Source organism: Fusarium sambucinum, chromosome II, assembly GCF_050947815.1.
Source record: "Fusarium sambucinum isolate potato_lamoka chromosome II, whole genome shotgun sequence".
NCBI classification, from domain to species: domain Eukaryota; kingdom Fungi; phylum Ascomycota; class Sordariomycetes; order Hypocreales; family Nectriaceae; genus Fusarium; species Fusarium sambucinum.
In genome coordinates, this window is record NC_139293.1 from 9,377,216 (window position 1) to 9,402,116 (window position 24,901).

The 24,901-nt window shown below is 45.1% G+C and overlaps 11 protein-coding genes across 11 annotated transcripts; 5 read left to right on the forward strand and 6 right to left on the reverse strand.

The window, feature by feature from the left end:
• Positions 1 to 1,118: 1,118 nt before the first annotated feature.
• On the reverse strand, positions 1,119 to 2,472 carry FSST1_010048 (FAD-dependent oxidoreductase; the record flags this gene model as incomplete). The annotated part of the gene is made up of 2 exons (XM_083227077.1): positions 1,119 to 1,163; positions 1,213 to 2,472. 2 exons carry the CDS (start codon positions 2,470 to 2,472, stop codon positions 1,119 to 1,121), a joined length of 1,305 nt encoding a protein of 434 aa, XP_083086009.1.
• Positions 2,473 to 3,236: 764 nt separating this feature from the next.
• On the forward strand, positions 3,237 to 4,097 carry FSST1_010049 (uncharacterized protein; the record flags this gene model as incomplete). Its single annotated transcript, XM_083227078.1, has 1 exon — positions 3,237 to 4,097. The coding sequence occupies one exon, from the start codon at positions 3,237 to 3,239 to the stop codon at positions 4,095 to 4,097; it is 861 nt and encodes a 286-aa protein (XP_083086010.1).
• Positions 4,098 to 4,375: 278 nt separating this feature from the next.
• FSST1_010050 (heterokaryon incompatibility protein-domain-containing protein) lies at positions 4,376 to 6,340 on the forward strand (the record flags this gene model as incomplete). Its single annotated transcript, XM_083227079.1, has 1 exon — positions 4,376 to 6,340. One exon carries the CDS (start codon positions 4,376 to 4,378, stop codon positions 6,338 to 6,340), a length of 1,965 nt encoding a protein of 654 aa, XP_083086011.1.
• A 662-nt stretch (positions 6,341 to 7,002) lies between these two features.
• Positions 7,003 to 8,461, forward strand: FSST1_010051 (uncharacterized protein; the record flags this gene model as incomplete). The annotated part of the gene is made up of 5 exons (XM_083227081.1): positions 7,003 to 7,142; positions 7,198 to 7,342; positions 7,393 to 7,755; positions 7,809 to 7,956; positions 8,010 to 8,461. 5 exons carry the CDS (start codon positions 7,003 to 7,005, stop codon positions 8,459 to 8,461), a joined length of 1,248 nt encoding a protein of 415 aa, XP_083086012.1.
• A 236-nt stretch (positions 8,462 to 8,697) lies between these two features.
• FSST1_010052 (DUF3500 domain-containing protein) lies at positions 8,698 to 9,957 on the reverse strand (the record flags this gene model as incomplete). The annotated part of the gene is made up of 1 exon (XM_083227082.1): positions 8,698 to 9,957. One exon carries the CDS (start codon positions 9,955 to 9,957, stop codon positions 8,698 to 8,700), a length of 1,260 nt encoding a protein of 419 aa, XP_083086013.1.
• Positions 9,958 to 11,160: 1,203 nt separating this feature from the next.
• On the reverse strand, positions 11,161 to 12,902 carry FSST1_010053 (major facilitator superfamily domain-containing protein; the record flags this gene model as incomplete). Its single annotated transcript, XM_083227083.1, has 4 exons — positions 11,161 to 11,776; positions 11,832 to 12,416; positions 12,474 to 12,688; positions 12,744 to 12,902. The coding sequence occupies 4 exons, from the start codon at positions 12,900 to 12,902 to the stop codon at positions 11,161 to 11,163; spliced, it is 1,575 nt and encodes a 524-aa protein (XP_083086014.1).
• Positions 12,903 to 13,656: 754 nt separating this feature from the next.
• On the reverse strand, positions 13,657 to 15,216 carry FSST1_010054 (SDR family oxidoreductase; the record flags this gene model as incomplete). Its single annotated transcript, XM_083227084.1, has 5 exons — positions 13,657 to 14,166; positions 14,223 to 14,485; positions 14,541 to 14,721; positions 14,772 to 15,060; positions 15,116 to 15,216. The coding sequence occupies 5 exons, from the start codon at positions 15,214 to 15,216 to the stop codon at positions 13,657 to 13,659; spliced, it is 1,344 nt and encodes a 447-aa protein (XP_083086015.1).
• Positions 15,217 to 17,584: 2,368 nt separating this feature from the next.
• FSST1_010055 (FAD binding domain-containing protein) lies at positions 17,585 to 19,436 on the forward strand (the record flags this gene model as incomplete). Its single annotated transcript, XM_083227085.1, has 2 exons — positions 17,585 to 17,613; positions 17,663 to 19,436. 2 exons carry the CDS (start codon positions 17,585 to 17,587, stop codon positions 19,434 to 19,436), a joined length of 1,803 nt encoding a protein of 600 aa, XP_083086016.1.
• A 1,065-nt stretch (positions 19,437 to 20,501) lies between these two features.
• FSST1_010056 (acyl-CoA dehydrogenase/oxidase) lies at positions 20,502 to 22,025 on the forward strand (the record flags this gene model as incomplete). Its single annotated transcript, XM_083227086.1, has 6 exons — positions 20,502 to 20,700; positions 20,758 to 21,667; positions 21,715 to 21,735; positions 21,787 to 21,815; positions 21,872 to 21,931; positions 21,979 to 22,025. 6 exons carry the CDS (start codon positions 20,502 to 20,504, stop codon positions 22,023 to 22,025), a joined length of 1,266 nt encoding a protein of 421 aa, XP_083086017.1.
• A 277-nt stretch (positions 22,026 to 22,302) lies between these two features.
• On the reverse strand, positions 22,303 to 23,316 carry FSST1_010057 (fumarylacetoacetate hydrolase family protein; the record flags this gene model as incomplete). Its single annotated transcript, XM_083227087.1, has 4 exons — positions 22,303 to 22,578; positions 22,627 to 22,827; positions 22,878 to 23,014; positions 23,061 to 23,316. The coding sequence occupies 4 exons, from the start codon at positions 23,314 to 23,316 to the stop codon at positions 22,303 to 22,305; spliced, it is 870 nt and encodes a 289-aa protein (XP_083086018.1).
• Positions 23,317 to 23,708: 392 nt separating this feature from the next.
• On the reverse strand, positions 23,709 to 24,633 carry FSST1_010058 (uncharacterized protein; the record flags this gene model as incomplete). Its single annotated transcript, XM_083227088.1, has 3 exons — positions 23,709 to 23,998; positions 24,056 to 24,404; positions 24,466 to 24,633. 3 exons carry the CDS (start codon positions 24,631 to 24,633, stop codon positions 23,709 to 23,711), a joined length of 807 nt encoding a protein of 268 aa, XP_083086019.1.
• Positions 24,634 to 24,901: the final 268 nt, after the last annotated feature.

A 24,901-nucleotide genomic window follows, 5' to 3' on the forward strand; every position in this document is an offset into this window, starting at 1 on the left:
GAGGAACTACGGGATCCCATAGGTCTGGCTTCCCTAGAGGAAATTGAGAAGGCCTGGGCAAAAGCTTAAGGATCATAAAAATAATAAAATGACTCCGAGCCCTAGTTGATAATATCACGAATCTCTTACGATAGAAGCAGCATTATTTAGTTAATTAACTAGATAATCTGCACTAAGATAGCCTTTAGCTTTAGGCTTCTTTATTTAGCCTTCTTCTAGTTATATATTTATAATCTTAGGCTATAATTAGTAGGCTATAACTTAAAGGCCTTAATTACTATTATAATATACCTTTTTAATTAATTAAACTAGTTATTATATAAGATTATTAATATATTAAATGCCTTAAGGAATATAATTTACTTTCTAAATAGCTTAACCTTTTTCTTTAAAATAACCTTTTTAAGCTATTATATTTCCTTTAGCTTTTCCTTTTTATTCTCTTTATATAAAATTAAAAGGTTTAATTTATAAGTAAAGGCTATTAATTTAATCTTTATAAGAATATTCTTTTTTTTTATTATATAAAAAAGCTTAACTTTTATATATAAAAGGCCTTTATTTTTAAGCCTTTTAATTATATTTTTAATTATATTAAAATATAAGCTATTAAAATAATAACTAAGACTAATAGCCTTTAGCTTAATAATAATTAATATTATATATAAGAATTATAATAAGTTAATTATATATAATAAAAAACTAAGATTAATTAATTTAATTAATCTTATTTAATTAAATAATATTAATTAAGGTTATAAAAAGAAGAAATTATTATTATTTTTAGTATAATAAAAGCTTTCTTTATAATCTCTATTATAAGGTTTATATTAAAAGAGTTATATTATAGAAAAAACCTTATTTTAAGAAAACCTTAGATTTAATTATTATTAAAAATTTAATTTATATAAATAGATTAACTTTTATTAAAAACCTAGAGGAAATTAAAAAGGCTTAGGCAAAAGCTTAAGGATTATAAAAAAAAAATAGGTCTGGCTTTAATTAAATACTATAATTAACTTAATATTATAGTAAGGGAGTATCTACTTGACTGTAAGATAACTAAGAAATCTCAGGAAATTGCTATAACGTTACTGCTACTTTGTATAACCCCGAGATTAAGTTTCGACAGTATTGGGAAGGGCATTTATAGCGAGCTTAACCTATTTATTGTTAGAATATTATTCAACTATGAGAAGCCATTTTACTTACCTCATGAGCTGTGTCGTAGTCAAACATCCATTTGTCAAAAGGCGGGGTGTTAAACGGCGCATTGCCATCGCCATCACCCATTGGGAGGTTTCTCTGCTCCTCCGTCAACTCGGAACCCGGTGGTTTGCCAGAGTTGTATAACTGGTAGTTCCATGTCGAGCCATTCTGAAGCCTCGTTACCCTAGGAATACGAATTCTTTCCCATAAATCGATAGTTCCTGCCATGTCTTGCTTGCCTTCCAAAAGTAGTGTAGATAACGCGTCAATATCTTCAACAATAGAGCTAAAACCTTCGGCCAAATTGGGCAGCATTGCGTGTGCAGAATCTCCCAAAAGAACCAGCCTATGTTTAGGACTAGACCACGTATCCAGAGGCTCCAGTCTAGCCAGTCGCCAACGTGAGCAGTGCTCTATCATATCCGCCATGGCAGCGACTGTGGGATTGAATGATGCGAAGAAATCTCTGATAACTTGGTCGTCATTGGTGGCGTCAAAAAGCTTTTGTTCGCTGGACTCGCTGTCTGCAGGGCCGTGTTGAATTGAAAACATGATGTTGAAGAGGCCACGGTGATGATTATACTTGCCAATGGCATAGCCGCCATGACCAGCCCACATGATACCATTCTCCGATTCAGGTTGTTGACAAATAGACTTGGTCTTGTCGTTATTAATCATCATCTCGGTAGATAATTCAGTTGGGTAATGAGTAGACGGCGCTCGAATGATGGTGAGACGAGCCGGATCAACATGAGCCAGTATCTGAGAGCGCAAACGTGAAGAAATTCCATCTGCTGCCAAGATCAAGTCTGCAGTTATCTCAGTCCCATCTTTGCAAATTGCATAGGCACTGTTGTCGTCTTCTCTAACCGTGACGATGTCATTTCCAAAGTGTACTCTAGCACCAGCCTTGAATGCCTCTTCATACAAAACAGTCTGCAACGCTTGTCGATCCGTCGACCACTCTGGGAATGATGAGTAGATTTGTGGATTGAGTCGATGCAGGAGCTCATTGGTGACTCCATTTCGTGTTTCGTGTTCTTTGATCGGGGCGGTGACGGCTTCAAAGGCCTCTCTCATCTGCCAACGGTGTAAGCATCTTACGCCGTTGGATCTAACAAAAATGGCACCGCTTGCCGTTGAGAGTGATTCTGATCTCTCATATAGATCGACTTGGTGTCCATCACGTGCCAGACGACATGCTGCAGCTAAACCTCCTAGTCCACCGCCCGCAATGGTAATCCGCTTTTTTTTAACATCCATAGTTGAGGTCACTGTTGCTTGTTCAAAAAAAGAAGTAAAGAGGGTAATTGTAAACAAATTCGATTTGACCGTCTTATTGCATCTTATGTAGTGGCTTGGTGAGATTTGTGCCTACGTCATGTAAGAATGGTAGGAACATGAGTCAGCACTAGTGATTAGTAGCCTCGAGAATATCTATCCGACATATCCGTCACAGTAAGATCTGAGCTGACCGTACCTAATCAGAATGTACATGCCGCATTGTTGCACAAATGGGAGGCAATAGAAATGTGACATGTGTGTTATTCATGGCTAAGGCTTATGGAAAAGGTCAGATAATTTGTAGGCTAGGATAATGTGGTTGATCTGCTTCCTGTTTCTCCTCGACAGGACTTGCGTTATCCGTATACAGCACTCGCAAGTCACAATGATATGACTGATCGGGTAAAAAATAAATTAAATATTGATTTTAGCCGGATAATCCTGGTGGACATGATCCGGTTGCCGTTTAAGCATGAAATTGAAATCCCCATACTAATGGGTAGAACCCCTGCATAGCCAAGCCTCGGTTATCACTAACATCGATCAACCAACAGCTACCAAGCCGGCAACACGGCCCTGCAGGGACCTTGATCACATCAGGGTCATGCAAAATGGAGGGACCCTTGGTTGTACCTGAGTTCTTTGTCTCGAGTCCTTGTCGAGTCTTCCAAAGCCATCTTCTTCAACACACCTCCAATATGCAAACTTAGACCATGCGTTTTCGTCTAATCTACCACGCCTCAATGGCCTGTTGGTTCCTTTCTTTATGGAAATGTGCTGCCGGAGAGCAGGCCATGAACAACAGCGCCTTGGCAATTGACTTGGTTTTCCCTCACAATGAGACGTACAACCCATCGCCGATATTCCCCATCATCTTCTCATACGGCGACCCCGGGATGATACCAATCTTCGAACCTGTCCTGACATACGAGGTCTGGGATTATAGCAACGATAGCAACCCTATCCACAGTCGGTTGAGGAAAATTCCGTTGGTCAATGATTCTAGCAGCAACCCGTATATCGAGTTCAACACTCATGAGTATCCCTTCAACACTGAGGGCACCTGGAGCGTAAGCCTAATCGTTCGTTGGGCATACTGCTATATCCAACCGGCTAGCGGGGCGCTGGATGAAAGTGTAACGATAAAAAGAGACAACACCTTTGTCACCGAAGTCGTTTTTACCACAAAGGGGCCTCTGAAACAAGTTGACATTGGCGCCGCGACCAGCAACAAAACTTGCCCGTCTCCTGCCGGACTCACTATCAACGCTGCAAACATAACGGAAGTGATAACTGAAAATGGTTTCGAGAGTCATACCTGCGCTTTCGTTGATCTTCCAATCGAGTCAGAAGGCTACGGCTTTGGTAGTCTGTCAGTCGACCAAGACCGCTGCGCTGTTACTCTGGAGCCTGCAACCGCGTCAAGTATTGATTCCAGTCTGACTTCTTCGTACTGCGGCCGGTACGGAGATGATCCCAAGGAAGTGGATTGTGATTCTTGGAGGGATAGTCCTGATAGTACGGGGCTCCGACTTGTTGCAGGAGGAGTAACTTGCTTGGCATTTGTGTTGGGGGTCATCACTTATATTCACAATCTCATGTAGTAACATATCTTAAAAGGTCAGCATGGAATATTATAGAAGAGGTAGTATAATCGGAAGTAGATAAAACGCCTTCCCTATTTAATTGTTAATTATTATTGGGGCGTTTTTATTGTAAAGCTACATGTTAATTATTAGTGTAGCGTCAAATTGGACTTACCCTATATATACCCCGCTCGGAAGAATGCCTTGGCTCGAACGTTGCATCGACAGTCCTTGCATCTAACAGTCCGACAAACCTACCCACAGTTAGATAATTCATTCCATTAACTAAAGCCGCCATGAGAGACTGTCAGAAGTTTGACTATGAGTCGCTGAAACTGCAGACAGCATCTACCGAGATCCGATTGCTGGACCTTTACCCCTCGGAACGCCTAACGGATAGTCGTCTTGTCGGCCGTCTTTACACGACAACGGTCAATCACCCTTCGCCTTATATAGCTCTATCATATGTTTGGGGAAATGGCAATAAAGTCAAATCCATCTGGTTGCACAATAGTCGCGGCGAAGAAGCCGATATTTCCATCACAGAGTCACTTCATACGGCCCTACAACAATTACGCAAGCCAGACAAGGCCATTACCCTATGGATTGATCAGATTTGCATCAACCAAGCAGACAATACAGAGAAAAATCAGCAGGTAGGCTTGATGGGGAGCATCTACTCGGCAGCAAAGCAAGTGATAGTATGGCTGGGCCCAGCAGAAAATAACTCCGACGAAGTTATGGATGGATGGAATGATATCGGCCAGAAGGCCCTGGACTATGGACTAGAAGGTTACATGAACCCGGACAGATACCATTTGATATGGCCTATTATGAAGAACGAAAACCCGACTGATGAAGCGACCATAAGCTTTCAACAACTTCTCGTTCACACCGTCGACATCTTTACTCCTCTGTTAAAGGAAGCAGCGGTCAAGGAGTGGTTCGAGAGACCATACTTCTCACGAGTCTGGATCGTACAGGAATTCTGTTTATGCACCGACACCGTCTTCATTTGTGGCTCCAAATCAGTTGCTGTCAATCTCGTCAAGCTATCTGTTATAATGCTCCAGACAGCCATCGGGAACATGCCCCAGGGAAACTACGAGTCACTCCAGCCCCCTGAAATGCCTATGGAGCGACTGGTAGAGATCTCCGATGAGCCAACAGCACGCTTGTTCGCATGTCGCTCACGTCATCAAAAACATGCCGATGACGAGCTACACATGTTACTGCGCAGGTTATTTGTGGGCCATGCTACCAATGCCACTGAGCATCGTGATCGGATCTTTGCCCTTCTAGCTCTTGCGAAGGACGCTGAGAAACTGGGGATTGACCCTGATTATGATTCATCTGAGGGTAGTACTGAGCGTATTTTGACGCAAACAGCGCGTGCGTTGATTGAGAAAGGCGGTAGGATCGATATTTTCTGCTATGCTCAATTTCCAAAAACCAACGAGCTCGCACATCTGCCGTCATGGGTTCCCGACTGGCGACCCAGCCTGCGTCCCTCGTTCTATACTATCAATGAACGAACGGATCAGCATATCTTTGCCGCATCAGGAAAGGATAGCGTTGTCGAGATCGTCAAAGACTCGAAGCACGATTCAAGTAGTATTGGGCTTTGGGGTTACGCAGTTGACGTGATAGAGAAAGTTTCTCCAGGCGATGGATGGCTTGATCTAAGCTGGGATTACGAACGGTACCGGGGCTTTTTCGCCGAGGTGGATGAGCTATGGAAAGACTCTATGAAGAAAGTCGATCCCATCCACGGCGAAGAGACCCAGAAACGAAAAGAAGAAGCACGATGGCGCGTACCTATCGGAGATATTTATTGGACATGGAAAGGGGACCAACACAGGGCTCCATCAAACGTCACCACATTTCATAAAAGCTTTCTACAAGAATTGAAACTTTTCGACGATATGACTAGGATGGTTTCTACAGGCGAGGATGTATTGCTAAACGATCAAGAATGGGAGGAAACTACAAATGTCAAGCATAACTACCGTGAAAGCATGAGAAAGATGCAAGGCAAGAGGCCGTTTCTTACCCAGACGGGATATCTTGGGATTGGTCCTGTAGAGGCACAACCAGGCGATACTCTAGTAGTCTTCTGCGGTGGGCGCATCCCTTTTGTCTTACGGCCCTTGGATCAGACAGTGGCTGATGTGTTTTCTTATGTCGGCGAAGCATACTGCCATGGTGTTATGGATGGTGAAGTTACTACAAAGGAGAGAAGCACGTTCTGGCTTGTTTAATTAATAGAAATTAGGTTGCAATAAGAAATTACATGGGAAATGGTTTTGCCAAAGATGGAGAAATCCGGCTGTTCAGGTTGATATGTTACTTTTGGCCTCCTTAACAAGATCTGCTCTTCGGTTCATTCCCAGAATCTAAGTAAGGAACTTCCCTTAGGTTCGTCAAAGCTCAGAAGTAAGATTGCCGGGGTTAAGTGGCATAGAGACAGGGCTATTTTACTGCCAGATAAACCCCAGGACCTGTGCGCAGCATCATTTCCCCGCAGAACAATTCGCTAAAAGCCACCATCTTTGTTAAAATACTGAAAGACCTAAGCGGGCTAGTCTTGATGGGACTTGATCATCCGCCTTACCTCGTATGTCACCTAATGATCGCTTACGGATGAAACATTTATGCAACTGAAACAGGCTGATGGTGGCCCTCAAGAAATCCCACCAACCACAGCCCCAGCACGACTCACCCACCAAAATCGATTCCCCTTTCATTATATACAATACAGACATTGGAGGAGTTTTCAGTCCCGTATGCAACCCATGACAATAGTAGACAAAACTCAAGCCGGGTACCCCTATAATGATAGAGCGGCTTTTTCTTTGTATATAAACATTGCTCGCATGGAACATAGCAGTTAGTCTAACGCTAATCTTTTCGTCAAGCCAAGATGAAGTTTACTACACTACTTGCTCTCGCAGCTATTCCTGCCACACAAGCTGCTCAGCTTGCCTTTCCTGGGGCTGAAGGCTTCGGTAGGAATGCTGTCGGTGGCCGTCAAGGTGAGGTTTACAAGGTAACAAACCTCAAGTAAGTTGATACGAATATTAATACTTATGCATCATGCAAACTGACCTGAACATAGTGATAAGGGTGCCGGATCGCTTCGAGACGCAGTATCAAAGCCCAACCGAATCGTTGTGTTTGATGTCGGTGGTATCATCAAGATTTCTGAGCGTATCGTTGTATCAAAGAATATCTACATCGCTGGTCAGACTGCTCCTGGTGATGTAAGTCTATATACTAACTATCCATTATCACGTTTGCTGATCTAAACTAGGGCATCGTTGTCTATGGCAATGGTTGGTCCTTATCTAACGCCAACGATTCCATTGTGCGATATATCACCATCCGCATGGGCAGAGGCGGAACTTCAGGCAAAGATGCCATTGGCATCGCTGACGGCAAGAACATCATTCTCGACCATGTCAGTGTCTCGTGGGGTCGCGACGAGACTTTCTCCATCAACGGTGACGTTACAAACGTCACTATCCAGGATAGCATCATTGCCCAGGGCCTTGTCTCCCATTCTTGTGGCGGCTTGATGCAGACTGATGGCGGAGTCAGCTTATTCCGCAACTTGTACATTGATAATAAGACTCGAAACCCCAAAGTAAAGGGCGTTAATGACTTTCAGAATAATGTACGTATTGTCGCTTACTAACTTGTTGTTCCCTAATACTGACCACCTTATAGGTTATCTACAATTGGGGAGGCGGAGGTGGTTATATCGCTGGAGGTAGCGAGGCCGACAGTTACGTTAACATTGTTAACAACTACTTTATCTCTGGTCCCGAAACCAGTGTTACTGCCTTTACACGGGGCAATAAGTTCTTCCACGCTTGTATGTCTAACCGTCTTCTATATGATGATAGCAAGCTGACAATGGTACCACAGATGTGAAGGATAACTTTTATGATTCCAACCGCAATGGAAAACTCGATGGTGCTGCACTTTGCGAGAAGACCACCTGCTACTCTGATATGGACCTCGTCACGACCAAGCATGATTACCCTGCCCCCGCCAAACTCCTTACGGCTGAGCAGGCAGTTGAGGTCGTCCTCACTGGTGTGGGCAACTCGCTGCATAGGGACAGCGTTGATACCTCCCTCATTAACGAGGTCAAGTCCTTTGGCAAGACCGGCAAGTTGATCTCTGACGAGAAAGATGTTGGTGGCGTTGGAGAGGTCGCTGGTGGTAACGCTCCCAAAGACTCGGACGGTGACGGTATTCCCGATGAGTGGGAGACTGCGAACGGTCTCAACCCCAAGGATGCTTCGGATGGCATGAAGATTGCGTCAAACGGATACGCAAACCTTGAGAACTACATTAATTCTCTTGCAAAATAGGGTAGGACTTTAGTATCATTCTTGTATTTACTTCACTTCCTTGATGTCTTTTTATAGGCATTTTACATTCGTCCGGGTGTGAAGTTTCGATGACCAATTTACACTTTGAATCACTTTGTGCTCGTCTTTGATTGTGATAGTCTTGATGGCTGTGTGTCTTTATGTTTATACCTTTTGAGTGATAGCCTCGACGTTCTATATATTCTGCTATAAATCATAAAACCTCGATAGTAAGCCTATCCTCTATCTTTCCGGTCCTGGTACTGTCTCAAGAGCTGCTTTCCATAATCATTGCCATTCGGGGTCCTGACCAGCGTGTGGATATGAAAGGGTAGAGGCTCCTTGTTATTCAGGAAAACACCTGAGTGATGATCAAACTCGACCATAATAACTGGAGAATGAACTTTATAGTAAAATGCATCTCTGTCACCATATCCACCAATCCAACAGAACCATGTGTTATCCCAGTGGGTATCAATCTCTCGGAGATGGGCGGCCAGTGCTTTCTCTGGGAGGTAGTTGAGGCTCAATTGGACCAGGTTGCGAACCACGTCTTGCTGAGACTTGGAGAATGTCGAAACTTTGACGCCTTCATATGGGATTATACGGTTGTCCTGAAAGGCACCTCCCAGGTGTCGCTGATCGGCTCGGTGCCATCGCCCAGGAGGGTACTCGGGGCCACTTAGCTTCTTATAAATCTGCACATCTTTCTGAACAGAAGCGTCGAATGACTGCATGAGACGAAGCGCTGTCTGCTCTTGATCAACAAAAAGCTCGAGGCCCTCGTGGGGGCCTTGGTCAATGATATTCGGCTCAGCACCCATAAAGACAGGCGATATCACCATCTGTGTTCCGACCATAAAGCAGTTCATGCACAGGTGATGGCCAAATACCTGCCAGCCCCATGGCTCTCCCTGAGAGGGTGTTCCAAAGATGACAAAATTGAATGAGTTCTCGTTTAGGACCTTGCTACCGTTCACAACCTCGCCGAGAAATTGATTGACCTTCATACAGCCATGAGCCTTCTCGTAGCCCTCTTTAGACAAGCTTGCCTTCATCAGGCTGTGTAGAGCAGCGACAAGATCTTTGGAGGCTTCTTCCAACCGGATACCGTGCCTAAACGCGTATATCTCTGGATTGAGCCAGAAGCGCCATTCAGGTGCATCAACCGGCCTGAGAAGTTTCTCTTTTTCTTCTGCTGATGCGATATCGATTGCGTCCCGCGCTACCTTGGCGGCATATAATGGGGCTCCAAAATCTTGATCCATGTCTGCCAGGCGAAAGAGATTGGGGATAACGTTGCCATCAGTTGTGATTCCCTTGTAAGGCTGATCGTAGAGTTCCTTCCAAGACTTCAGCCAGCCAATCATGAAAGGCTCAGAGCATCGATGAGTAGCCCATTGGTAATGGTCAGACTCTGCCAGTTGTATACTTCGTGGCGCATCAGAGGGTGGGATGTAATCTCGAAAACCCGCAGGAGGGCGAGTAGCTGCCATGTTTTGTTATTAATTCGAGGGTTGATGGGGGTAAGAGGTGACAATTATGATGAGTGAAAAAAAGTGTAAATGTAGATACTCAGAGACACAATCAGAATGAGGTTATCATGGCTCTCGTTATGTAGAGCCGGTACATAAAATAGACATCTGCCGTAATCCTCCTCCACTGCGGGGCCAAGGCCTGGCGATTTCAGATCAGCCGATAATTTCCAGCTATCGGTTGCATCCGAACGACATTTAAAACGGATACTAACGTGTACAGCGTTTAGCATACCAGGTACAGTTCAAAGCTCTCACAGACAGACCAAATTCAATTCCGCGCCGAGCCCCATCGTCGCCGAGACCCATCCTTGTCGATAATTATGAACGAATAGGCGACCGTCCCCATACACCATTTAAGTCGCGTGGCTGGGATAATCCGTGACACGTTAGTGGTTCTTGACGTGTTGTTCCGAAATCCCGTCAACTCCTCATTCCATCGCTCCGAAGGTAGTACTGGACCCGTGATATGGAACTGATCTGTATTGTGCTTATGTTGTGTCTAAAAATACTATCTTACATTAATTTATATTGTCAAATTAAAGTAGGGCCAAATCCAGAGGATTCATGCAATTGATCTGGATCACGTGCGGACCCGTCGTCTCAATCTACCCTACCCTAGAGAGTAACAATGTGTCTTCAACTGGCGCCATATTATACTTATAAGGTGGTGTCTAAAAATGCTATTTTATATCATCATATCTTTCTTAACCACATGCTTATGCTTTTGGCCGTACTTCCAACCTGATCAGAAATAGTACTGTATTAGTATCTGTGGCTTATATCGGGGAATCATTAAAACCACGATAAGAATCGTTGAGTGACTACTACATATGAAGTTCGGCAGAATCAATGGAATTGGTGCTACGGTTCGGAGGACAATTTCCGTCAATTTTCGTCTTTGTAATAGGTAGTGAGAGGGCGGCAGAGACAGAGATTATAAATGCAAGAGGCTGATGGCCCAGAGAGTTGTTTTCTTAACGGGTAACAGTAAGGTCACAGGCCACAGGCTCGAGTGCAGAGGTGGCAGAGGACACGTAAATGACTTCATCTTTCGAGTAATGTGGTTGCATTCATAAGCCAAACTACAGAATTGTACTCTTAAATATTTATCCTTCAAACTGTGATAACAACTACAGACTATTGACCTTGAAAATATCCATTTTACCTGATTTGGCCGAACTTCAATCGGAGCCGATGTCCAAATAGATGCACAATAACAATAAGGATCATACTGGCAGCCACAATACCGGCCTGAGTTCCGAAGCTCACATCATAACCAACCCTAGCTCCCCAAGGCTGTTGGTAATATCCGACACTGAAACCACTGAGAGCTCGGAAGACGTTGGTCAAACCACAGACCTCTGCAGGCGCAGATGGGTACGCGTCCAAGAGATATGATGCCACAGCCACAGATGTAAGCATGATCCCAAAAGCATGCATGCCCCATCCCACGACGATTGCAGCAACAGAAAGATGCTTATGAAGAGCTTGTCCCATCAAGACGAGACCAGCAATCATCGGAATGGCTGAAATGTAGATGGTCACGAGACGAGCTTCCGGCTCAAAGACACCATTGTGCTTTCGGACGTAGCGTCGTGTGAGAAAGTCATTGAAGAAGTGACCAAAGATCTCACCCAAGAAAACACCTACAATAGGAGCAAAGTGTAGGTATCCAAGCTGAGTGAAGCTGTAACCATAGCCTCCCATCGCTTGGGGGAGACCAAAGAGAATGGCGGTTGAGATGTTCACACCGATCGCCCAAGCAAAGCACATGAAGCTGGTGGTACTTTGTTAGATCTCAAACTGCTACGGAAAGACGCAGGGATACTTACTAAGCGATAAGAACAAGGAGAATTACAGGCTTCGTCAAGATGAGCAGGACTCTCTTGACAGCATCATGAACAGTTTCAAAGTATCCCAAACGATGCTTCATCTGCCACACGCCAGTAAGTCGAAGAAGTCGAGAAAACATACCCTGGCCTCGTGGTGGCTGATGGGATGTGGGTAAGTCGCGGTTATACCAGGTCTCATCGAGAAAAGCCACGATGAGAAGCAGGCTAATCACGTTGACTCCGACTCCAAGCCAGAAAGCATCTTGCCATTGGTGGGTCTCTCCGATGACAAAGTTGGCGAGCAATGGGCCCCAGTACGGAGATGTGATGTACATGAGAGCCCACAGGCCAATCTTTCGTGCTCGCTCGTGGAAGAAAAAGATGTCTTTGATGAATGCGATGGCGATTGTCTGACCAGACGTGAGAAAGAGTCCCTGCAAGGCGCGTACGCCAAAGAACATATCGAACGAAGTTGACACGGCGGAGAGGATAGTAAAAATAAGACCGAAGAAGGTGGACCAAAACAAGGTTGGTGCTCGTCCGATGATAGAAGTCAATGGAACCCAGATCAAACCGCCAATAGCCCTGGGAGTTAGGTTAGCAAAGATCATGGTCGACAAAAAAAGTAACAGAGCTGCTCACATCATGAGAACGTTGATACTGTTATTATGATTAACAGAATTAGGAGACTTGTGCCATTCTGCTGCTTGAAGAATAACCGGAGCGCTGCCAGCAGCAGATGTAAAATCTGAGACGAGAGCAGCCCAAGCCACCACCAAGAGAACAAGGTGCTTCTTTCGAGATGACCAGTTTAGAGGGTCGTTGGGATCGTCGGTTGGCTGGGGTAAAAGAACGGTCTTGAGAGAACACAGCCGTTAGCATTGAAAGGATTCTGTCAGTGAGAATGCTTACATGTCCATCTTCAGCAAGGCGAAGAGAAGTTGCTTCAGCCCCTTCGACTTCGAGACGAACTCCAGCTTCAGCTCGAGCCTCAGGTGGGAATTTGTCTACCACGTGAGAGTCGTCTGACTTCTCGCCATTGGAAATATGCTCAACGTGAGGCTTCTCCATGATGTTTTTCAAATCGCGTTTAGATTGATAGGACATCTAGAACTGTCCAAGTCGAGTGATTCAACTTTCAGTAGCCAGAACGTCTATACAAATACGACTTTTGATGCTAGAGCTAAGATGGTCGAGAACAATACCAAGGTGGAACTTCCGAAATTGCGAAATCCGGGGCCCCGTGGGGTAGACTAGCTTTCCCGTAAAAGAGGCTACATAGTTATAATGCCGGTTTGACTAACCTGGTCTGGGGGACTATTGGATTCTGGGTGAGGGGAAGGTGGCACGCGGTCTCTACTGGAAATCGGTGTCCAGAGGAAATGCGAATTCCGTCATGGAATCAAGAGAACTTTGGGAAATCCGAAGCCATTCAGAATGCATACGCGTCAACTAGTTACATGCTCAGAACTTACCTTTTCATGTGTTGGCTTTGTTCATTGCCAAGAACGTCAAGGTTCCGACTAATGGAAACTGACGGAAGAAAATGACATTGATATGGCACGTCAAGCGGAACGTATAAGTCTTGAACTGATAGATTAAGTGTATTGAGAGAGAGATGTACATCGAAAGGGCGGCAGGTGGTATTGCAAAGTACAGATCCTATTGAAGTTATTCGCAGTTCAAGCCAGATATAGAGATAATTATGATATAGTAAAATCTGGCATTCAATACTAAAGCAAAGTATACTAAAAATATCGAAAGATCTGCACAAACCTCCAACGAACAGAAATGAGGCAATGCATGCAGTCCACCGTGAACCATCTTACACCTTCACAGCCGAATCTCCATTCTCAACATTCCCATTCTCAACGCCATTGTTGACTTTGTTCGGCTTTACACCATTAGTGCTTAACCCGTTTTGTTCCCCGTGACCCTTCGCCGTCTTCAAAGTAACAGCATCAGAAGGATGAGGAGCAAGACTGGCCTGTGCAACCTGCCCCTTGTTCTCAGCCCGCAAAACATCCGCATAAGGCAAAACACCCGCGTTTTCAAGGGCACGGAAAGTCTCGATGTACGTATCATACGTGTCATCGTATCGCTTCCAGCCAAACTTGCGCGCTTTGGTCATGGTGCTGATGGTCAACCAGGCCTTTCCAACGGCCCAATCGAAGAAATCCCAAGTACCCCAATTGAACGCTTCCAGCTGGCCGCCGTACTTGGACACTACTCTCTCCCACACTGCCTTCTTATCCTTGTGCCATTCAGTCATGAGGAAATTGTTTGCCATGCGTTGCTCGCCTCCCTCTGCTGCCCACTCAGTAAATTCTGGAACCTATAGAATCATGTTAGTAGGATACCAAAACTTGGGATTGTAAGAGACTGTCTTACGTCAATGCCAAAGTATTCTCCAAGCTTGCCCCAGAGTTGCTTCCACACAAATACATCACCATTCTGATGGTTAAAAGCCTCATTCTTGGTGTGTTCGTCGGTAACAGCCCACACGCTCAGATCTGCGATACTGGGCGCGTAGGAAGAATCATCAACGCATTGGTTGAAGAAGAACTTGTTACCCGGAAACACTGGAGGCACCCCCATTTCGCGACAAACGAGCATGTACATTGCCAATGTAAGTGCCATTGACATACCGTTTCCTACAGGACGAGTCAACAAAGTGCTGCGATGTTGTCAGTCAGAGTTCAATCATACCTGCTTGTGTAAATCCAATGATGGCATTGGGGCGAATAACGTTCCAGTTCCAGTTGCGCTTGGCTGCTAGAGTAGAGAGGAAATCCTCTTGGGGATAATAAAAGTTCTCGCCCTTATCTTCATAACGGCCCATCTCCTCGTGAAGGGGGACTTCGACAGGTCCAAGATGAGCGCCATAGTACTAGAGACGAATTAGTGTTTGAATGAGATAGTGATGCGAGGTTTCCTGACCTTTCCTCCGGTTTGAAGACAGACTCGTTCAAGTGTGCTTGCTGCAACAATGTCGATTGAAACCAAAAAGTTGTGGAATAAAGGAATATTGCAATCGCGCAATTTGGCAAAGTCTGCTGTATGCACATAAGATGTGAAGAATGCATGGGTAACATCGTGGCATAGAGGTGCCATGCTCTGGATCAACTCTTCGACGGGGCTCAGAAAGTCGAGTGCAATGAACCTGACACGATGGTCTTGCCATAGGCTCTGCTTAGGAACTCTTCTGGACGTGATAATGATCTTGGACCTGCGACATCATCAATTAGTCAGGAGTTTAAACGCCCAATTTCCAGGAGACGAACCATTCGGACTCTGGTTTACGAATAAGGTGCTCAATGATGGCATTACCAGTAATGCCGTTAGCACCAGTAACAAAGGCGACCTTTCCTCGTGCGGGGGGCATGGCTGTGTATGTGTATTTCGTGTGTGTAAAAGTTGTTCAAAGATGCAGGTAACTTGAATGTATAGACATATGTTCTAAAGATGCCAAGTTAAACTGTGTCTATCCTTTTATTTGAAAGTGACTGATGAGTTGTGGATGTGATTCACGGAAGTAAAGGAATAGCCGTCGGAGCTTGGTGCTTAGTTACCTCGTTAGGGGCCGGAATTTTTATGTACCAAGCCCGAGCCCATACAATTTCGTAGAGTAGTCAATTGTCGTTCAAGCACGGAATTCCCACACGGAAGCGTTACATAATCGAGTCTACTAGACTGGCTAGAAGTATGTACTCCACAAACACCGGATGTGCGAGATAGTTGAGAGGTTGATCGTAATCCACAATTATTCCAGTCTAGCTCCAGTCTTATCACGACTCATCATTTCGTAGTATCGTCGACAAAGCGCTCACAATTAAACATTAATGTAATCTACATACAAAAGTATTACCTAATCCATTCTGATCATCTTGCAGAACTGTGGTCGCATGTCTGGACTTTGGCTTTCCATTTACAAAATATGCCAGACAGATTCTCTGCTCGTTGCCCATTACCCGTATTTTCACCACGTCCACTGGCGAACACACTGTCGTGGTAGTTACAATTCCGCGGAAAACACCGGATGAGGTTTAGTATTATCGGTCATCCCAAACGTCTTGATACCCGATGACTTGACCATATCGTAAGAGACTAGCTGTGATGAGTTCATGACAGATACGCGGATGGCATTAGCGCCGAACACCGCCAAAAAGGCTTAACAAAATTAACAAGCAGATCGACATCTGGGGGGTTGAGGTAGTGTTTCATAGTTATGACCGAGACGCGATATGATGTGCTCGTATCCTCCCAAACGAACTGTGGAATAAGTAAATTGTCTTAAAAGGGCCGCACTCACGCCAGCATAGAGCCCGAGGTATCCCTCAGTGGTGATTACATAAGTGGTCATGCCAGCCATTGATATTTGTCTTAGGATAAGGTTTGACTGCAGGAGGACTTTTACTATACACTGATGAGCGGGATTATCATCGCACTGGTAGTGCCTCCGAACCAACAGGGAAACGTGTTTGGTGATGGTTGAGAGACGTGTTTGATAGATGGCTTCGCCTTTCCTTTAGTTACACTATAGTTGGAGGAACAGTCGTCCATTCTCTGGGCCAAGAGCTTCGACATCTTGCGTTGGATAAATGTTTGGAAGGGGAACAGCATGAACGGCGTCCTCAATGACTACCATCTTCAACTAAAGCATAGCCCATTCTCAGTTTAATTTCCTTACCCTACATAAATACATAATGAGCTGCATTTTTCTTTTCTGCTAATTCTTCTGGCAGACAAAAATGAATTCAATCCGGCGGGCTTGTGTCGCATATGGCCAATGGATGTAGTCGCAGTATTGGTAGATACCACCCTGTAAGCACTGGTAACGTCAGTGAAACATGACCTGGTTCCCAGTTGAGTGCCCTGTAACTACCTAGTGCTCGACTTTTAGTGGGGGAGTTGGCGTGGGATGTGCTAATCACTGGCAGAAGTTCCGAAATCCCGAAATCCCGTGGCCATGGTTTAATAGTTGGCAGGTGCACCATTTTGCCGTAGGAGATGATGGTTTCTTGCTAAATTTAGTATTGGCTATCCGACTTTCAAAGGCCGATGGTTATTCGGGTGCAGAAATTGGCAGTCATGAAGTGCTGGACAAAAGAAAAGCCAAGTATTACATCAGTATATTGGAAAATGGATACTTTCCACTAAGATTTATACTGACATTTGTAGGTCATATATCATTCGTTTAAATATAAGCATTCATTTAAACTTAATTGCAAGATAAAGAAGTAATGATTTTGTTGCCCGAGATTCTCTTGTTCAATTATGCTATACCACCCAGTCACGACTGCATAGATAGTATAGATAGATGATCGGAGTCGACTGAAATCATGAAAATAGAGGTGAATGGTCTCCCCCGCAGAGAAATACCGAGGTGGTAAAGAAAGGCTTACCCCACCGAGACACTACTCAGCAGCAAGTACATGGTCAAACTTAATACCATCAGAGCGACGTACTGTGGTTGCGGCACGATCATGGGGACAACTACAGAGCCCCATCTCGGCCCTGGAGACGGAAATTGAAGTACATGTTCCGGTTAACCAACAACCAGGCTTGTCTTTTAATCTCAACAGGAGACTACCAGTTGTTCATTGCCACTATCTACAAAACAAGTCAATTATTCAAGGCTGACATCAAAAATTGCTTCACTCTCTCTCACTTCTATTATTTAAATCAGTCAAAGGCTTAGTTTAAACCGCATTACTTCCCAACGCCACGAGTAATTTCGAGTAATCGCAACCATGGTTACGACAGCGAACTCCCAGTCAACGTAAGTCTGAGCAGCCACACCATCTATCGCGCATACTAAGACAATCTAGCTCTGGTGGCTCTCAACCATCAGATCTGCCTGTAGTTGAAACAGATGTCCTCGTCGTGGGGGCCGGAGTAGCTGGGCTGTCGTTCGCAACCATGCTGGCAGCGCTCGATATCAAAGTGTACGCCATTGCCAAGCATAGCGGCACTGCCCCGGCTCCGCGTGCACATGTAACAAATCAACGCACAATGGAAGTCTTCCGCGATATGGGCATCGAAGACCGGATCCAAGGTGCAGGAACATGTATGCCCGACATTGGCAATATGGTTATGGCTACTAGTCTCACTGGCATGGAAATTGGACGCTACAGCTGCTATGGAGGAGGTGATCATCAACTCACCGACTTTGCAAAAGCGAGTCCTAGCAAGATGTGGAACACGGCCCAGAACAACATGGAGCCTATTTTGCTGCAGAGAGCAAGAGAGAAGGGCGCCGATATACGTTTCTATCACGAACTGATAAAGATTGAGCAGTCTGATCAAGGCGTCGTTGCCCTAGTCAGAGAGCGGACTAGTAAGGGAGAGTATTATGTCCGTGCTCGCTACGCCGTCGGTGCAGATGGGGCGAGGTCGACGGTTGCCCAGCAAGTTGGATTTGGATTCGTCGGCGAACCCGGGCTTATGCATATGATAAGCTCCTGGGTAGAGATGGACTTGTCCCAATACGTTGCTCACCGTCCTGCTTGTATCTATCTGATGCTACAGCCAGGCGATGCGTATTGGGTTGGCTCGGGAACCTGCATTCTCAAGAAGCCCTGGGATGAATGGGTTGTGAATCGACAGTACAACGCAGCAGACGGAGAGCCTGATATGAGCGACGAGGCTATCATTGCTCACGCCCGTGGCGCCTTGGCAATTCCCGATTTTCTGCCCATCCGAGTCAAGCACAAGGGTAAGTGGCAGGTGAACCACGTTGTGGCTACCGAGTACCGCCACAACCGTATCTTCCTTGCTGGAGATGCAGCCCATCGTCACCCTCCTGCCAGTGGACTGGGAAGCAATACCTGTGTACAGGACGCTTTCAATCTGTCTTGGAAGCTTGCCGCTGTTATCAAAGGACAGGCAGGTGAAGGAATCCTTGAGAGTTACAATCAAGAGAGACAGCCAATAGGCAAACAGATCGTCGACCATGCAATCCAGACTCTTCATGATATGGCCCTTCTTCCAGGCGCCTTAGGCTTTGAGCGAGGACAGTCCCGAGACGAAGGATTTGCTAAGCTAGAAGAACTTTTTTCTGACGCCGACGGTGCAGCTGAACGTCGTCAAAATCTGAAGAAGACGATGGAGCTCGGCAACCGTCGGTCTAATCCTCTTGGTGTACATCTAGGCCAACGTTACACCAACTCAGTCGCAGTGGTTGACGATGGAACTCCATTCCCTCAATATGAGCGCGACGAAGTTCTGTTTTATCACCCCACAACGCATCCTGGTGCCTACATACCACATGCTTGGATAGAACTCAACAAGAAGCGTATCTCGGTCCTTGATATCTTTGAGCACGGTAGTTTTGGTCTTGTGGTTGGCATTGGTGGACAGGCTTGGAAGGAGGCAGCTGTTGTTGTTAGCCGAGAGCTTGGTGTTAAGTTACCTGTTTACTTTGTTGGTCAGTGTTGTACTTATAGCGATGTCCTGGGCGAGTGGACTAGTCGACGTGAGGTCAGTGACCGTGGAGCCCTGTTGGTTCGTCCTGATCGTCATATTGGATGGAGATCATTAGATCGTCCCCAAGACCCTACGGCAGCCTTGAGGTCGTCTTTGCGGCAGATTCTTTCTCTCTAAGGTAGTGCTATAGGGAACAAGTTTATACTCAGTCTTCTCCAAGTGGCACATTCATCGTTTCGAGTCAGTGACCAGTACTTTCACGATCTAACATACGTTGTAAGAGAGTCTGGTTCTATTATGTTACAAATATGAAATGCATACAGCCTAGAGATAATAATTCCGGATCGTTTCATCTAAAGCTTAAGTAATTCCACCTAAATACTTTGGCCATCTCGAGATGTGCGACGGTCTAGGGTATTCACTGTTTGAACATGCAAAACATCACACTTTAGGATTTCTCACGAGCCAGTCAACAGTATTTGAGTTGATTGTTGTTTTTGCTTGATCCAAGGTTCATACAAGTAAATTGAGTTGCACTGAATCGCAAAGTTATCCGAGTAGTGTTATATAAGTTTGAAAAATGGCATTTGCAAAATTAGGTTCTTATCGATGATGACGAGATTTTCTCCAATTCCAGGTTACTGTAGTCTAAATTAAAAGACTTTTATCCAATTCATCAATTGTCAATATCCAACAACCTGAGCCACGTAATGCTCCTGTAGAAAAGAAAAATAAACATCAACGACACTAATCCTATGCCACGTCTACGGATATTCCGCCCGAAATACCGAGTTTATCGTTTAGTCCCGACCCCACTATTACACATCAAGCTAGTCTTCGGTTTAGTCCAAAGATGGTGGGGCCGTGATCTCAACCACATCTGATGTCACGCTGGACAAGACTTCTCCTCACTCTTTCATGAAATGCAATCGTCTTAGTCTTCGGGCTTTTAGCTCACACGTGAGTAGGCAGGATCGGTGAAAGAGAGATTTTGGCCGAAATAGCCCTGTTGGCCGGAATTTGCATGCGCATTCGGCCCCATAGGCCCTAGTCAGAGAATAGGAAGTAGGCATACAATCCTGCCTTACATATTCAGTGCCAGTTCACTCTTTGTAATGACACATCTAGTTGTTCAAGAGCATCATTATTGCGGCTTATCTCATATTTGCTTGGATAGATCACCATTTTCTCTACAACTGATCAACCTGCACCTTCGTAAACACCATTGCCATCCCCGTCACAATGTCATTTCTTCTTCGAAGACGTGTCCAGCCTCGCCTCTCCTCTTTACTAGCTATATCAGGCCGGAGGAATCACTCATTTGCACGGTTCGATTGGGAAGACCCCGTTTCCACAAAGAGTCTTCTCACCTCGGAGGAACTCGATATACAAGAGACTGCCCGGGCTTACTGCCAGGAACGCCTATTGCCTCGAGTCCTAGGTAAGTGATAGGCTCCAGAGCTTGGAACCTGATATTTGTACTGACTTCCAAGCAAAGATGCTTATCGAAATGAGGATTATGATAAGAGTATCCTTCGGGAGATGGGAGAGCTGGGTCTCCTTGGAGCCACAATAACAACACATGGTTGTGCAGGAGTCAGCAGCGTCGCCTCGGGTTTGATCACTAAAGAAGTTGAGCGTGTAGACTCGGGATATAGATCTGGGATGTCTGTACAGAGTTCACTTGTTATGGGCCCCATTGCGGAACATGGCACAGAGGAGCAAAAGGACCGTTTTCTGCCTCAGCTAGCCCAAGGAACCATGATTGGATGCTTTGGTCTCACAGAGCCCAATCATGGCTCTGATCCTGGCTCCATGGAAACCATTGCTCGTCCACATCCCACAAAAGAAGGATACTATTCTCTCTCTGGGGCTAAGACGTGGATTACTAACTCCCCTATCGCTGACCTGCTGCTAGTATGGGCTAAGCTCGAAACCACTGGAAAGATTCGAGGTTTTCTGATAGAACGAGACCATTGCCCCCCAGGAACACTCGAAACGCCTAGTCTCAAAGATAAGAATGGCCTGAGAGCATCCATAACTGGCATGATCCAGCTAGATGGCTGTCCAGTCCCCAAAGAGAACATGCTCCAGGTTGAAGGTCTGAAGGGGCCTTTCAGTTGTCTCAACTCGGCAAGATACGGTATCGCATTTGGTACGATGGGAGCCCTTGAGGACTGCATCAGTCGTGCTCGTACGTATGCACTTGATAGGAACCAGTTTGGAAACCCGCTTGCAAAGTACCAACTTATCCAGAAGAAGTTGAGTGATGCTCTGACGGATGCATCCTACGGCACGTTGGCTGCAATTCAGGTGGGGAGACTTAAGGATGAGGGCACGTTGGCGCCTGAGATGATTTCAATGATCAAGAGACAGAATTGTGACCGGGCATTAGCAGGAGCTCGAACGTAAGTTTATCCCATCTCGACTATGACGATAGACTAACCGTAACTAGGCTTCAAGAGATTTTTGGAGGGTAAGGACCTTTTCAATTTTCTTTATAAACTAAACTGACATCAGACTCTAGAAATGCCGCTTCGGACGAGTATCACATAGGTAAGCATTGACTAGCATTCTTTTTCTCTAGTACCAATGTTTCTGACTTCATGTAGGACGCCATGTAGCAAACCTGTTCGTGGTTCAAACCTATGAAGGACAATCTGATATCCATGGTAAGTCCTGATGTATTGACCATGGTACGCTACTAACATGGGAATAGCAATGATTGTCGGTAAGGGTATCACGGGATTGCAAGCCTTTTACTAGTTTATTGTATCAATAGATATAATATCAGTTTAGTAATTTCCACCATGCCCTTGAACTCAGAATATTCATTTCAATTGGTTCAAAACAAAACCTAATAGTAGAGTGAAATTGCAACAACCTTACGACATACGAGATGTTAGAGTAAATATAGAAAGAAAAACGGAGATACTAATTTCGCATGCTTTTTCTATGATGGTACGGGATTATGCTAGAGTTTAATTGTGGAAGGATTTCGTATTCTATATATAGGCGTCTGTTAACCTCGAACCCTATCTTCTCATTGAAAGACCATCTTGTTTCGTATAGTTCCAATCCCACTAATCGACACCTCTACAACATCTCCATCCTTTAGCCAAGCGGGTGGCTTCATTCCCAGAGCCACACCACCAGGAGTGCCAGTCAGAATAACTGAGCCTTTCTCAAGTGTCGTACCTTGGCTGACAAACTCGATAATTCTCTTAACCCCAAATACAAGATCACTAGTACTCGCTTCCTGACGGACCTCCCCATTTACCTTGGTCTGCAAGATGAGATCATCCGCGGCTCCAAGGGCCTGTCTCCTGTCAGTTCAATGTACAGCTTTCATCGTCGAATCACTTACACTTGAGGATACAATCATTGGTCCAAGTGGCGCAAAAGAGTCGAAGCCTTTGGAGAAACACCACTGCGGTACCTCTCCTGCGAACTTGGGATCTCTCTGCCATGTACGTGCCGAGACGTCGTTGGCAACAGTATATCCGACCACAAAGCTCAAAGCATCTTCAGCCGAGATATCCTTCCCTTCCTTCCCAATCACGATAGCCTTTGATAGATCAGTATATCTAAAGTATGAATGACAGAGACTTGGCCTACCAGTTCGCCTTCATAATCAAGCTGATCTTTTTGTGCAATCTTTGGAATTGGGATATCATTGTCCCAGCCGGTAACTGAGCGAGATGGCTTTATGAATATTGAAGGGTTTGGCGGTGGTGACCTTCCTGTTTCCTTGACTGGTGATGTTAATACAGAATGAAGAAGATGTGAAAGATAGCATACTGTGTTTTGCATAGTTTAAGCCAACGCAGCGGATGATTGGAACATCTTTTGGTGTCAGAGGTCCTAGGAGCTTTTTAACCTTGATTGTTTTTCCTGTAGGCTTTGTGTCAAATAATTCGGTACCAACAAGCTCATTGGCGGTGAGATTCCCAGCTTCCAAGAGATTTGTCAAGTCTTCAGCAGATTCAGCCACCGCGTCGCCTAGATGTATCTCATCTTTCTCGTCAAGAAATCTAATTAATTGACTCCATGTCATCGTGTGTAGCTTCTATCGGATGGATGTTATGCGTGTGTGTTGGAAGTAGTGGGAGTAGGTCTTAGCAGTTCCAGGGCAAGTATAGAAACCATCACAACGGCGGGAGCAACAGAGGCTTATATACATTTGATCATTCAAGGTGGGGCTTCAATTGCGTTATATCGGTCATATTGGTCATATTCACTCATCTCACCCAAGTCTTCCGTGTTGTGTTTTACCTCGGGATGAACCGGAATTTGTATATATCTGGCCGAGTCAAGTACCGAAATACCGTCCCGTCATATTTGATCAAGTTATCTCGGCTGCTAGTCAACCATAAACATGTATATAAATTCTCAGTGCAGACGATCATTTGTCATCCTCTATTGACTTAGATTATTCACTACTCTTTCTTATTTCTTCAGTGCATTTTGGATCTCCTCGGATAATGCATCTACATCAAAGTTCCCAATGGGACGATCAGCCCACTCTGCAATCTTCTTCACGACATCCAGCACAGTCTTAACACAAGAGACTGAGTTTCCTATTCCCAAAGTAGCCTTAATATGACTCTTCGTTTGTCGAGTCGCTCCCAATGCAGCTATGGTGGCCGCAATGATCAAATGCGACTGGTTTGGTTCAAAGACCTCTTCATTTGCCTTTGAGATAAGATAACCCCATGTCACAACGGTTGAACAAGTGACTGGCGAAAAGGGTCAGCAAAATGGAGGATCGGGACTATCAGGGGAAGCGAACGCACATAAATCTGTAAAATACTTGTCCATCAGACTGAAGATGCCTGAATTTCCAACACCGCTGTATATGCGGCTCTTAAGCTCAGTGCCCTTTTTGACGTCTTCCTCGTCGACTATCGTCTTTCGCAGAACTTTGGTAGAGGCATACTCGGTACCCTTTCGCTGCACAACGCCAATCATGCCGTAGCATGCAGGGATGCAAGTTGGCATTCCCAGGTAGGGAAAAATGATGGTGATAGCCTCTCTCAGGCAGAGAAATAACTTCTCAGATTCTTCGGTTGTCGAATCGAACGAGATGTCATCAAAGAAACGCCCCACAACATCTGCACGATTGACGGCACAACAGGCAGCAGCCTATCAACTATGTGGTTAGCATTCGGATAAGGTACGCTTGCAACTTTGGGCTTAGACATACGATTATCGCATGACTGAAAGATTTGAGCTCAGGATGAGATGTAGCTAAAGTTGAATTGAGGCCTAGGAAGAGATCTCTATCATATTTCCGTGCGCTGGGTTTGACGTTGGTGGAAACATATTTCGTGTCCCAGTCCGACATGAACGAATCATCCTTCCAGTCAAGCATTGTGAATGATCTTAACAAAAGGTTGAGACAATTGAGGTTCAGAGTGGTAGTCTAATCAAGGTTCATCCACAAATTACACCACAAAATTAACTGTCACTCCTTATGGATGTACTTATACCACGACTCTTTAGCTAGAATTGGGTCGTGGGGCAAAGCAAAGCCAAAGAAAGACCAGGAGTCGTGTCTATTGGCGAACGCTAAATGCTAATTGGGTAAACACTCACTCCAGCTTCACATTCATGCTTTACTTGCAACACCTTACATGGCA